The sequence below is a fragment of the Rana temporaria genome, chromosome 4 (genome assembly GCF_905171775.1).
Source record: "Rana temporaria chromosome 4, aRanTem1.1, whole genome shotgun sequence".
NCBI classification, from domain to species: Eukaryota; Metazoa; Chordata; class Amphibia; order Anura; family Ranidae; genus Rana; species Rana temporaria.
Genome location: NC_053492.1, coordinates 34,055,245 through 34,070,228, shown reverse-complemented (window position 1 = coordinate 34,070,228; position 14,984 = coordinate 34,055,245). Strand labels below are relative to the sequence as shown.

Here is a 14,984-nt window from a genome sequence, read left to right as displayed (position 1 = left end):
ACGGCACTCCATTACTTCCGAATCGATCACTATACCCAGAAAACTAATCTCCGTCGTGGGGCCTTCCGTCTTGTCAGCCGCCAAGGGCACGCCAAAACGTCCCGCAATGTGCTGCAACGTTGACAGTAGAGTCGCACACACACCAGAGGAAGGCGGCCCCACGCAGAGGTAGTCATCCAGATAGTGAATGATCGAGTCCAGGCCCGACACATCCCTGACCACCCATTCCAAAAAGGAACTGAATGTCTCAAACAGTGCGCAGGAAATAGAGCAGCCCATGGGTAGGCACTGGTCCACATAGTATTGGCCCTGCCAGCAGCATCCCAGCAGCCTAAAACAGTCAGGATGCACCGGCAACAACCGGAAGGCGGATTCGATGTCCGCCTTTGCCATTAAGGCCCCACGTCCGTACCGCCGCACCCACCGTACCGCCGCGTCAAACGACGTGTAGGACACCGTGCAAGCCTCCGGATCGATAAAGTCGTTGACCGAACCCCCTTTTGGGAATGACAGGTGGTGAATAAGACGGAATTTGTTCGGTTCCTTCTTAGGCACCACCCCCAACGGAGACACCACCAGCTCCGGCAAGGGCGGGGCCGAAAACGGCCCGCCCATCCGTCCTAGTGCCACTTCCTTGCCCAACTTTTCCCCCACCACCCCCGGATTAAGGAGAGCCGATTTCAAATTTCGTGCCACCGGCGGCACCACCGCCAGCGAACACGGTATCTTGAAACCGTCCCTGAACCCCGAGGACAATAGTTCTGCCGCTGCCTTGTCCGGGTACCTACTTAGGAAAGGTAGCATCCTTTCCCCCTTCACCGGAGTCGTCCCTTTTTTGAGCAGCGTCACCGGCACGCTTTCCCTTTTTGAAACACTTGGCCGCGGGGTGGGAGCCCCCACACCCTGAGCACTCGTGCTTAAATTTACATGATCCTCCGAATTTGCAGGCGTTCTCATTGAACTGCCAGCAAACTCCCCACTTCTTACCGGCCGACGGTCCTGAGGAGGATGTACCCCCGGCCCCCCCCGTGAAAAGACTGCGCCGGGGCCTTAGCCGCCGACATGAGCCGCATCCAGAGGCTGATATCTTTCTGATCCCAGCGCAGAGAGGGCCTAACTGCCCGCCGTTGCCGAAACTGCTCATCGTACCTGAGCCAAGCCGACCCCCCGTACACCCGATGCGCCTCCCCAATTGAATCCATGTACCCGAACAACGCCGAGCAATGTTCTGGGTTCTTTTCCCCAACGACGCTAGCCATAATGGCGAACGCCTGGAGCCAGTTCACGAAAGTGCGCGGAATCAACCTATACCGCCTCTTCTCCTCATCCTCCTTTTTAGAATCATCCGGCTTCACCCTGTCGAGGTTGAATTTCTCCAACGGCAACAGGGAGAATATCTCTACATATTCGCTCTTATAAATTTTTTCCTTCACCTCCTGCTTTAAATGACCCCCCAGAGGACACTCGTAGCAGATATAAACCTCGCCCCTTGCCGCATCCGCAATACGTACCAGATCGGAACGAGTCACCACCTCCGGGGCCCCCCCTGACTTGTCTTTTCCCGTCCCCACCTGTCCTGCCACTGGGGCCACCGGGGGAAGCTGCGAAACCGCAACCCCCCCTCCGGCCGTAGCAACACCCCCAGTCGCGCCCACAGCCGCAGGTGCCCACGGAGCCACCTGTGGCGAAGGGCCCTGTACAGCAGCCACCCGGCCCAAAAGCTCCTTGAGGCCTCCCACCAATTCCGTCAACAGGGCGTCAGCCCCAGAGGCGGCAGGCGCAACGCCCGCCACCACCGGTGCAGCCACCGCCACTGGCGGCGGAGGTGCCGGAACCCCCCCCCTCCCCACTCCCAACAATTCACACAATGCGTCAGCTAAAGAGGATACATGTAAAGTAGTGGACTTACCAGGCCTGCCGGGAGACGCCCCCGCTGCCGTAGATTGGATTTCCACCGCTGCCTCCCTCTCTGGTTCCCCATCTTCGTCTTCCGATGGCACACCTCCTGACCTGTCCTCCCCGACTGGGATCGGTGCGGCCGACAGTCCCCCAGGAGAAGATGACCTGGAGGCCCCGGAGTCCCCCCTCCGTTCCGGCCGGCCTTGTGCTGATCCTCTGCCCCGCGTTGCTGCAGCAGGCAGACCACCCGACGAAGACTCCGCGTTGACCGATGCCCCCCGCTCCGAGCCCCGCCCACCCGCGGAACCGCCGGCCCCACGTGTAGAGGGCCCCGCGGCCGTGCCAGGTGGGTCTGAGGCCTTCTTTTTTCCCTTTGCCGCTCCCGTTCCTGCCGCAGGTGGAGAAGGTGCCCCCCCCCCGCCGCCCGCATCTGGGGAAGCGGCGCCGGTACGGCCCGTGGCCCCGCCCACCGACGGAGGTCGGCGGCGTGAGTCCTGCTCTGTCCCCCCCGTTCCGCTTCTGGTAACCCGCTTCGGCGGGGGGGCCGACCGCCCCCCCGGGGGGCTCCGGGCCCCCCTTGCAGTCCTGGATGAGGGCCCCGGGGAATAGCGGGCCGGAGGCCGCGACCTCCGCCCGCGTGGGGTCAACTCACCGCCGCCCGATCCTCCCGATCCGCCCGCCTGGTCCGCGACCCATTCTGCAGCGCGCCTTTCCAGCCAATCTGTGCCCCGATGAGCTGCCTCGGCCCGCAAGCGTGCGAGCACGAGGTCGATGGACGCCATCTTGTCTGTGTGAGAGCAGGAGGAAAAGCTGCTTCCTCGTTGCTCTCCTGACTGCAAGTGCCCGCCTGGCCCCGCCCCACCCTTTTATAGGGTAACTCCCCTGACACCAGCAGCCAATCCTGCTCCTCCTCTGAACTTGATAATACTAACTCCCCCGCCCCTCTCTACACCAATCCTGCTCTTCCTACCTCCAACCCCCTAAGCTTAACCCTTCCTGTGTCACTAGACACTCTGTCATGCCCGGCCCTCTGCTAGTCTTTGCTGTCTTTTGCTCCGGGCCTCCCTATACAGTGTCCCGGAATGAAACCTGGATTGGGACTGTCACAACTCCAAATAAGTGGCCACTAGAACCCAGATGGAATTCCAGTCCTCCTCGTTCCCCGCCACCGCCATGTCCCCTCGCAGATACTTCCTGTTTCTGCCGCTCGGGCGCTGTGATTGGCCGTAGCGACGTTGACGTCACTCCCACGCATGCGTACGGGACCGGCAGATCCCCGCGTATGCGTGGAAATACGGCATTAACCCAGATTATGCCATTCAGAAAAACTGCACTTTCAGTGCGCCTGCGCCGTTGTCAGTTGTCAGTTGAGTGTCACAACGTGACACGTTGTGCCTGCATTGCTTAGAGAAGCTCAGAAACCTAATGACATCACTGGGTCTAAAATAAGGTATGTAAACAAAATGGAAAAGTGATCCAACAGTATTGCACAGAGCGGCCCCTTACCTCCTTTTCTTGGGTCACCCGCCAGTGCTCTCCGCTCCTTCTCTTCTGTGGGTGCCCCCATGGCAAGCTGTGTGCTATGGGAGCACACGTGTAGGCTCTTTTCTGAACTGGGCTCTGTGTGTCCATAAACACACACAGCATGGCTAGGCCCAACCCCCCTGCATATAGCTGGACTTACAGCATTGGCTCCTGCTGCTTTTAGTGAAGCCTATGAGAGCAGGGAAAGGATAGAGAAGAGCTGCAGACGGACATGGCGTGGAATCAATAAAAGACTCAGGTGAGGGTTGGTGGGGGAAGAGGGCAGCTAGTGGAAGATTTTCTACATTAATGCATTTAGGTAAAAAAAAAAACAATTTGACTTTAGAATAAACCACTTTATATAACAGTCAAAAAATGTGTTTCTTTAAATTTTTAGGTGGAGCCACACCTTCTGCAGCAGGGCAGACTACGCCAGCATTACTGACCACAGCATTTACAACTATGCCAGTAACAACAACCACACCAGTAACAACACTGGCAGCTGCATCAGAAACAACACCCATGAGTACATTGGGCACAACACCGTCATCTCCATTAGCCACAACACCATCAACTCCATTAGGCACAACACCATCAACTCCATTAGGCATAACACCATCAACTCCATTAGGCACAACACCATCAAGTCCATTAGGCACAACATCATCAACTCCATTAGGCACAACACCATCAACTCCATTAGGCACAACATCATCAACTCCATTAGGCACAACACCATCAACTCCATTAGGCACAACATCAACTCCATTAGGCACAACACCATCAACCTCATTAGACACAACACCGTCAACATCGACTCCAGCTTCTCTAGACACTCAGTCTACAACTTCAGTCTCATCGTCCAACCCCAGTTCTACTGGTGAGTAAAATATAATCATGAAGGAAATTTTATAGTATGTGTTCTGTGGTTATTCACTGTATAGTTTTTCAAAAAATGTATACCATGGATAGACAAACTTTGGCATTTAACCCCCCTGGCGGTATTTACGAGTCTGGCTCGGGGTGGAACTTCAGGACCAAAAGCGGTAACCCCGAGCCAGACTCGGGACCGCATCGCAGAGTCCACAGGCACAAGTTACTTACCTTGTCCCTGGATCCTGCGATGCCACCCCGCTGTGTGATCGAGCGGTGTACTCCTCGCTCGATTCACAGTGCCGAGTGCCGCCGAGCTCTGTTCCCTGCGACGTTACGACGCACGGGAGCGGAGATCGGCGCCAAATTTAAAAAAGTAAACAAACACAATACATACAGTATACCATAATCTTATAGATTACAGTACTGTATGTAAAAAAATACACACCCCCTTTGTCCCTAGTGGTCTGCTCAGTGTCCTACATGCACTTTTATATAATAAAAACTGTAAACTGGAAACTGAAGATTGTCCATAGCAAACCAAAAAGTGTCCCTTTAAGTCAAAAGTGGTTTTAGACCAGCTAAAAAACATCGATAATAAATTAAAATCACTTGCAGAATTGAGCGATAGTGATTTGTGGGGAAATTCTTCATCAAAAATTTTAGTTATAAAATTAAGTAATAATTTTTATTATTATGATATTATTTGTTATAATTATTTATATTTATTTATTGTATTATAATTTATGATTTTGTGTTTCAAATTTTACTATACCCGAGATGTCTACTAGACTCTGGTTTGGACAGATTTAAAGCGGGAGTTCACCCTAAAAAATTTTTTTACCCTTAGATTGATGCTCATTTTGTCTAGGGGAATCGGCTAGTTTTTTTTAAATCGAAGCTGTACTTACCGTTTTAGAGAGCGATCTTCTCCGCCGCTTCCGGGTATGGTCTTCGGGACTGGGCGTTCCTATTTGATTGACAGTCTTCCGACAGGCTTCCGACGGACGCATCCATCGCGTCACGATTAGCCGAAAGAAGCCGAACGTCGGTGCGGCTCTATACGGCGCCTGCGCACCGACGTTCGGCTACTTTCGGGAAATCGTGACGCGATGGATGCGACCGTCGGAAGCCTTTCGGAAGACTGTCAATCAAATAGGAACGCCCAGTCCCGCAGCCCATACCCGAAAGCGGCGGAAGATCGCTCTCTAAAACGGTAAGTACAGCTTCGATTTTAAAAAAACTAGCCGATTCCCCTAGACAAAATGAGCATCAATCTAAGGTTAAAAATTGTCATTGAACCTCCACTTTAAGTGAGTTATTTCTAAGAATTACAGGCCTACAATATAAAACGCCAAATTTCCATGCAAAATAATTGTACCGCTTTCAGCACCTAAAATCTGACATAATCATACCGCCAGGGAGGTTAAGGAGAGGGTAGCACAGTTTTCCTTGGTTAAAAAAAAAAAAGAGATAAAGTTGTCCCAAAAACAGATGTGCCTTTTTGGTGAAGCGGACAAGGCATACTCTTGCCACTGTTTAACCGGTTTCTGACTGGCTCACGTAGATATACTGCGGCACAATGGCACCGCTGGGCGAAACACAGTACGGGTTCCCCTTTAAGAGCCGCCAGAGGGCATGCGATCACCGCCATTACTAGTAAAAAAAAATAATAATATAATAAAAATGTCATAAAAGTGCCATAAATCTTTCCCATAGTTTGTAGCTGCTATAACTTTTGCGCAAACCAATCAAAAAACGCTTATTGCGTTTTTTTCTTCTTATCAAAAATATGCAGAAGAATATATATTGGCCTAAACTGATGAACAAATGTGTTTTTTTTTAAATTGGTGGGTATTTATTACAGCAAAAAGTAAAAATTGTTGCTATTTTTTTGTTTATAGCGCAAAACATAAAAACCGCAGAGGTGATCAAATACCACCAAAATAAAGCTCTATCTGTGGGAAAAAAGGATGCAAATTTAGTTTGGGTACAGCATTGCATGACTGCGCAATTGTCAGTTAAAGCGACGCAGTGCCAAATTGTAAAAAGTGCTCTGGTCAGGAAGGGGGTAAAATCTTCTGGGGCTGATGTGGTTAATAACCACTGTGTTTTTCATGTTTTACTACATAAAGAAAAAAGGCCAGAAACATTTGAAAGAAAAAATCTAAATCCAATTTGTTAGTTACTCTTGTAGCGCCTGGTTACTCAAAAAGTACCGGTGCTAGTCAAATTTAGAGAGGGATCAGAGTGTTAACTGACTCTGATCCAATTATTATGTTAAAACTGGTTTCTGTCTCAGCTTGGCTGTGCACTGTCTATTGTTGCTGGGGTGTAGTTCCTACCTCGGGCGATGGGTGGCAGCAGTGGAGTTGAGGTTTGGGTGCTCTTCCCCAGCAGCTGGTCAGGAAGGTTGAGCCTCGCCTTGCATGCTGGGGGAGGGTATTTTTGGGGCAGACGCCATTGTTCTGGGCTCTTCTTCAGAGTGCGACACCCACCTTTAGGGTGACTGTGCATCACAGCGCCCCAGAGTAATGGCCTTCCAGGCCGAGGTGCGCGTGCCATGCGGTCTTCCTGGTTCCGGGACCATGTTGGTCCGGAACATTTAAGCTGTGGCGGGGAGCCCAGTAGTCGACTGGGTTCCCAATCCTAAAGATCCCAAGTGAGGTAGCTGTTCCATGGGGAGTCCATCTGAGGATAGCCAATGAGAGGCTGGCAATCCAATAGGGTCTCAAAAAAACCACCGGGGATCAAGGTAGCCGGACACTGAGAGGCTGGTCACCTGTCAGTCGGTACCTTAAAATTATCTGAAGGAGATCCAGAAGCAATTCTATCCAGGAGGATCATCTCCTTAATTACAATCACAGAGGGGGCCTGTGGCAGAGGCTTTTCCTTCAAGTTCAAGCCATACCCTGGCTGCCAGGTCAGTGAGAGTGGGTCTGTCCAGGTACGCTAAACCCACTCTGGCTGGAGTGGCAAAGATACAAAATATTGTTGGGAGCAGGACTGTTTCCCTGTTGTTGCGCCTGAGTCTGCAATTTCAGCTTCTGCTTCACCTCTACTCTTCATCACAAGTTTTAATGCTTTTACCCGGCTGGGTAATAAAGAGCACAGAAAAAGACACCTGTCATGGACATTCCATTACTGCTATATGCACCATACACCCCTAGGATGGCAAAAGAGCCACAAGGTAACGTGCCACCCAAATCAAACCAGCAGCACCTTCGGGGGGCTCATCCGGGATAGGCTGTTACCTCGAACAACTGATTTGAGAAGTTTTATTCCACCATTACTACAAGGAATTGTCGTGGTGTTGGACTGTGCTGGTAAGGAAAGAGTTAACTCCAGAGAGTGAAGTCTGGGCACACGTGCAGCGGAGTGACGTAAGCCTGCAGCGTGCAAGAAAAAGAAATCAGAGTGGGAGGAGTTACCCACCCATGCGTGAGACGTAGGGCGAGTTTGGCGCCAAAGGACAGAGTGATTGCCCGCCCACGAGAGAGAGTCATGCAACCATGTCTGTGCCACGGTTGCCGTTTGAAAGGCTGAGACCCCCGATGTCTGTACCGGGAGCCAATCCGATGCCTGCTGCCACCGGAGTCTCCCTGACTGATGCCGGGATCCGAATGAGGACCCAGGGGAAGTTTGTCTTGTTCGTCTGGCAGTCCGGATCCTGCCATTTGTTCGGTGCAGAAGATTGTGAGACTACTTGTTCCATGTGGAGCCACCACATGGAGCCATGTGGAGCCTCCCCGTGAGTACCTAGTAGATTGGGTCGCCAGAGCGGTGACCGCGGAGGAAGAGGTTCCATGGCCTGAACCCCCTTCAACTACTTTGACCTTCGGCGACCCCGACTGGCTCGCAATTGGAAAAATGGGCCCCGTCCAGGTCTCCCATGGCTGTGGTCGAGGCCTACCTATACCTGGACACGACAAGGTCAATACACTTGAGAAAGGATGTGTCTGTTTGCCTGCTGAAGAGTATGATACCTCTGACATTGACTCTTTATCCCAATAGGGTGACGATTGGTGGATGGAGCCGGAGCTGCCCGAGTTACAGTGGGGTAGAAACTCCCGTGCTTCCAAGCCCCGCAAGCACCAGAAATTTTTCAGGAACACTGCACCACCGGCGGATGTTCCGGAATTGACTTGGGGTGTTACGGTGCCAAGCGCCAGTGCTGTTAGAGAGACTGTTCCCATACTGGCCACATTGCCCGTAGTGAAAAGAGCACGTGACGCCATTGTTATGACTGGACTCAGACACCTCCGTACTCTGCCGAAACTGGCTCGCCTTCAGCACATATTTATGAGGAAGGTGGCCTAGGACTGCGGATCAGAATTCTCGTACGTGCCTCCAGCTCTCATGGCACAAATTGAGGAAATGAGAGAGGAATGGTGCAGGGATGCAATCTGGGAATATTTGAAAGTACGGAAGGCTGATCGCAGCACAGAGTATGCTCTCATCTGTCTAGGCCACTGATTTAAAGGCTGCTTAAAGGACTGGAGCCCTGGTCGGTACATCTACAGCGATCGAGTGGTTCTCAAGAGTCCAGGAAAAGTGGATCAAGTTTATTCGATCACCACAAGAAATGTCCGAGGTGATGTGATTACTTTGACGGATCCCAGATTCTACAAATAGGCCCAATGCCTATAGTGTCACTTTTGTTTGCTGCTTTCTGAAGAAGTCATGGACGGGAATGATCGCCCCTTTTCAGTTTTGTTTTAATTTTTTTTTTCTTTTTCCCGGATCCACATTTTGGCTGTAATGTGAAGAACTTCTGGGGGAGGGAACATTTTGATGAGTTAGTAAGATTAGGGTCTCGCCGGCTTCATCACAGCAAGAAAGGAAAGAAGAAGAAAAGTTTCCTTTTTCTCCTGTTTTGTTCTAATTTGAGCATGGACTGCCTTATGTCGGTAGTACCAGCACACTGACCACTAGGGGCAGTGTTCTGCAACTTCTACCACCGCAGAGAGACTAACTTGTAAAAATGTTTTTCCTAAGCCTTGCCATTTGGGAAATGCTCAGCACTTGTTTTTTTTTTGGATGTGTCTCTTTGGGAGAAAAAGAGGTTTCGCCTTTACTGGGGAAGGTGCAGCTTCAGTTCTACCCTTAGTGACCTTAGATTTATAGTAATGCATGTATATTTTATATTTTGCAGGATGTGATCTACTATCAAAACTGTCGGAGAATGGGACAGAATAGATAGTTAGGAATGTTTTGATGTCATAATGTATCACTGTAGAGAGTGTACAAAGAATGTTTTATATTGTTATATCTTTCTATCTCTCTTCTGTTCTGTAAGAGCAGATTCAGGTCAGGCGTTCAGGATTGAACACCTTTTTGTTGGGACACTGAGGACAGTGTCTATTCATGTGGGGGGAGTGTGTAGCGCCCGGTTACTTAAAAAGTACCGGTGCTAGTCAAATTTAGAGAGGGATCATAGTGTTAACTGACTCTGATCCAATTATTATGTTTAAACTGGTCTCTGTCTCAGCTGTGCTGTGCTGTGGGCTGTCTATTGTTGCTGGGGTGTAGTTCCTACCCCGGGGTGATGGGTGGCAGCAGTGGAGTCGAGGTTTGGGTGCTTTTCCCCAGCAGCCGGTCAGGAGGGTTGAGCCTCGCTGTGCATGCTGGGGGAGGGTATCTGTGGGGCAGACGCCATTGTTCTGGCTTCTTCTTCGGAGTGCGGCACCCACCTTTAGGGTGACTGCGCATCACGGCACACCGGTGTAATGGCCTTCTAGGCCAGGGTGCGCGTGCTACGCGGTGTTCCTGGTTCCGGGACCATGTTGGTCCGGAACATTTAAGCTGTTCCAGGGAGCCCAGTAGTCGACTGGGTTCCCAATCTTGAAGATCCCAAGCGAGGTAGCTGTTTGGTGGGGAGTTCATCTGAGGAGAGCCAATGAATGAATGAATGAATGAAAACTTATATAGCGCAGCACATGCGAATTTAATCGCCTCTGGGCGCTTGTTGTTCCTGTCTCCTTTGGTATCAAAAGAGATGAGTCTTGATCTTTCTCCTGAATGCTAAGTGATTCTCCTCCAACCGAATGCTGGTTGGTAAAGCGTTCCATAGTCTAGGCCCTTGGACCGCGAATCTCCTTTCTCCTTTGGACTTGTATCTGGCTTTGGGTATCTGGAGGAAATTTTGATTGGTGGAACGCAGAACGCGATTGGGTTTATGAGCTTTTATTTTTTCGCATAGATAATGGGGAGCATTCCCATAGATACATCTATGCATTAGACAGAGTGCTTTAAAAGTGATTCTGTCTTTTTCTGGTAACCAGTGAAGGGATCTCAGTGAAGGTGAGATTGATTCCCAAGGTTTTTTCCCAGTCACAAGTCTAGCGGCCGTATTTTGAACGACTTGTAGACGAGCGATTTGGTACTTGGGGAGTCCGAGGTAAAGGGCATTTGCATAGTCCAATCTTGAGTTTACAATAGCTCCCACCACGACCGCTATGTCTTCCTTGGGAATAAAAGGAGTAAGTCTGCGTAGTAGGCGCAGCAGATGGTGAGATCCGCTGACTACTGACCCTATTTGTGCGTCCAATGTCATGTGAGAGTCAAAGATGACCCCGAGACTTTTGACTTTGGCGCTAGGGGTGATGATTTTGCCCAGAATGGGCGGGGGGGTCCAAGTTGTTGTAGGTTGATTCATACGCTTGGCGTGAAACAGGAGAAGTTCTGTTTTCTCTCCGTTGAGTTTAAGATAACTCTTTGTCATCCAGTCCTCTATCAAAGAGAGGCATGTCTCTAGATTGAGGTGATGATCCTTTTTATTGCAAATGCGGAAATATAGTTGCGTGTCGTCTGCATATAAGTGGTAGAGCAGTTTTTGACTGCTAATAATCTCAAAAATGAGAGGCTGGCGATCCAATAGGGTCTCGACAAACCACCGGGGATCAAGGTAGCCGGACACTGAGAGGCTGGTCTCCTGTCAGTCGGTACCTGAAAATTATCTGAAGGAGATCCAGATGCAATTCTATCCAGGAGGATCATCTCCGTAATTACAATCACAGAGAGGGCCTGTGGCAGAGGCTTTCCCTGAGTCCATTTCAGGAGGGTCTGTGGCAGAGACTTTGCTTTCAAGTTCGAGCGATACCCTGGCTGCCAGGTCAGTGAGAGTGGGCCTGTCCAGGTACGCTAAACCCACTCTGGCTGGAGTGGCGAAGATACAAAATATTGTTGGGAGCAGAACTGTTTCCCTGTTGTTGCGCCTGAGTCTGCTACTTCTCCTTCTGCTTCACCTCTACTCTACTTCATCACAAGTTTTAATGTTTTTACCCGGCTGGCTAATAACGAGCACAGAAAAAGACACCTGTCATGGACATTTCATTACTGCAATATGCACCATACACCCCTAGGACGGCGGAAGAGCCACGAGGTAACGTGCCACCCAAAACAAACCAGCAGCTCCTTCGGGGGTAGTGCTACACTCTGTTATAAAAGATGGCAAATAACAATGCCAGGATAGTAAATACATCCCCAAAAATATTCCTGTTGGAAAGTAATCAAATTTTTTACACAAGTTTTTGAAAAGGCATCAACATTATCTGCACTGATGGAATGTTTTGGTGGTATAAGTATGAGCTGTGAATTTGCTGTGATTTTCTTTTCTGTTTTTTTTTTTTTTCAATAAACATCTTTGATTTAAAAAAAAATAAAAGAAAAAATAAAAGGCAAAAACGTGGTTAATGTGGTTAGATTATGAAGCTTGGTAATGGTGCACCAGATACAGGCAACATTATTTTACAGTGCCTGAAAAAGTATTTCCCACAATTTGTTATGTTACAACCAATTGCGTACATTTATTTTATTGGGATTTTATGTGACAGACCAGGCCACTTTTTGCATGTGATGTGGCTCCCAAACAAAATTGACGTCCTTTTTTCCCCACAAATAGAGCTTTCTTTTGGTGGTATTAGATCACCTCTGCAATTTTCTTCTTATTTTTTGCGCTATAAACAAAAAAAGAGCGACAAATTAAAAAAAAAAATTCAATATTTTTTACTTTTTGCTATAATAAATATCCCCCCAAAATATATAAAAATACCTTTGTTTTCCACAGTTTAGGCCGATACGTATTCTTCTACATATTTTTGGTAAAAAAATCGCAATGAGCGTTTATTAATTGGTTTTGCACAAAAGTTATAGCGTCTATAATATAGGGGACTGTTTTGTGGCATTTTTATTAATAATTTTTTATTTACTAGTTATGGAGTCGATCATTATGGCAAACACATCGGACACTTTTGACACCATTTTGGAACCATTCTAATTTTTACAGCGATCAGTGCTATAAAAATGCACCGATTACTGTAAAAATTACACTGGCAGTGAAGGGGTTAACCACTAGGTGGCGCTGCAGGGGTTAAGGGTTCCCTAGGAAGTGATTCTTACTGTTAGGGGGCGTGGCTACATGCGACACGTCACTGATGACCATTCCCGATCATGGGGAACGGTCATCAGTGACAATGTCACTAGGCAGAATAGGGGAATGCCTTGTTTACAAAGGCATTCCCCTGTTCTGCCCTTGCCGACCGCAATCGCGGGACTCCTGGGAACATCGAGTTCCCGGGACCCACGGCAGCACTCGCGAGGCACGCGGCCGGCTCGCGCCTGCTGGGCGGCGTATTTAAATGGACGTACCTGTATGCCAATCTGCATGCCCGTGCCATTCTGTCAACGTAAATAGTCGTGCGGTGGTCGGCAACTGGTTAAACTTTTCATACACACACACACAAACAAATTAAATAAAAAAAAAGTTTGCAAATATAGGGTAGAGGAATAGAAAAAAAAAGCAACCTTTTAATTTCAGCGTTTTGTGAGAAGCCCTTATAAATATAATGTCACAAGAAGGCCTCACTGCCTGGTACTGGCCCACAATTTAAGGATCATAATTTTTCTTACAAACCCAACAATGGATAAAAAGACAAGAGCACATCGCTTTTTGCTTTTCGCATTAGGGTTGATTTACTAAAAACTGGAGAATGCAAAAAACAAAAAATAAAACTGTAATTTGATTGCTTTCTATGCAGAACTGTACCACTCTCTGGTTTTAGTAATTCAACCCTATAGTATGGATTACTGAATTTTGTGGCTGCAATCCACATGGGTCATTTTTTTCACATTCAGTTCTGGATAGTGATCAGGGCTTTTTTTCAGCGGGAACACATTTCCGGTAGCTCTGAATTCATTTTATGGCAAGGTGTGCTGGAGGGTCTATTGATTTATTTATTTATTTATTAAAATGCTTATAAAACACAGCGCAGTCTTACCACACGTGCCTCGATGCGCTGGCGGGATAAAAACAGAACAGAAAAGGGGCAAAAACTACATCGACCAAACAAGTGACAATAAAACAATAACAATCAGCGAATAAAAAATATAAAACATACAAAGCTAAATATATAAAATTTTTGAGCTATCAGAATACTTAAAATTTAAGTCACCCCGAAAGCCATGTTTTTAACAATCTCCTAAACTTTAGGAGATCATTTTCCAGTCTTATATGAAGGGGCAAGGAGTTCCAGAACTGATGTTGGCTGCTGGGGGCTGATGAGGGTCTGTTTTCCGGTACAAGAACAGGACCAGGATAATTGAAGGGAGTTTCTACAACCCTTAAGCCCCATAAACACTATTAGATTTTCTGCAGAATATGAGGTCAAACTTTAATGCCGCGTACACACGATCGGAAATTCCGACAAGAAAAGTTTGATGTGAGCTTTTGGTCGGAAATTCCGACCATGTGTAGGCTCCATCAGACTTTTTCTGTTGGAATTTCCGACAGCAAAAATTTAAGAGCTGTTTTTTTAAATTTTTCCGCCAAAAAAAGTTCTTGTTGGAAATTCTGACTGTCTGTATGCAAAATCCACGCATGCTCGGAATCAAGCAGAAGAGCCGCAACTGCCCATTGAACTTAATTTTTTTCGGCTCGTCGTATGTGTTGTACGTCACCGTGTTCTTGACTGTCGGAAATTTGTATGACCATGTGTATGCAAGTTTGAGCCAACAGTCCGTTGGAAAAAAATCCACGGTTTTCTTGTCGGAATTTCCGATCATGTGTACGCGGCATAATGCCGCGCACACACGACTGTTTTTCGGGTTGTAAAAAATGCCGTTTTTTTATGTCATTCAAAACGATCATGTGTGGGTTCCAGAGCATTTTTCACGATGTAAAAAATGGGCATTAAAAATTTCGAACAGGCTCTAATTTTTCACAACGTTTTTAACGTCGTAAAAAATGGTCGTGTGTGGGCTTTAACGACGTGAATAAAAACGCGCATGCTCAGAAGCAAGTTATGAGACGGGAGCGCTCGTTCTGGTAAAACTAGCGTTCGTAATGGAGTAAGCGCATTCATCACGCTGTAACAGACAGAAAAGCACGAATTGTCTTTTGCTAACACAAAATCATCTAAATCAGCCCAAAGGGTGGCACCATCTGAATATAACTTCCCCTTTATAGTGCCGTCGTACGTGTTGTACGTCACCGCGCTTTGCTAGAGCATTTTTTTTTTACGATCGTGTGTAGGCAAGGCCGTTTTAACGATCGGGTTGAAAAAAAATCGTTTTTTCTAGACCATTAAAAATGTAATTTTTTACAACCCGAAAAACGGTCGTGTGTACGCGGCATACGAGTTTCAATTTCTCTATGGGGATCTATTTTTTATTTGGGGTCTGTTGTTGCT

The 14,984-nt window shown here is 48.0% G+C and overlaps 1 protein-coding gene across 1 annotated transcript in view; it reads left to right on the top strand.

The window, feature by feature from the left end:
* LOC120936101 (cell wall protein DAN4-like) overlaps positions 1–14,984 on the top strand; it is a 169,053-nt gene that overhangs the window by 45,956 nt on the left and 108,113 nt on the right. Inside the window, exon 10 of the mRNA XM_040348216.1 lies at positions 3,821–4,303. Within this exon, the coding sequence (XP_040204150.1) occupies positions 3,886–4,303 (418 nt within the window). The 5' untranslated portion in view covers positions 3,821–3,885. The remainder of the gene's footprint in view (positions 1–3,820; positions 4,304–14,984) is intronic.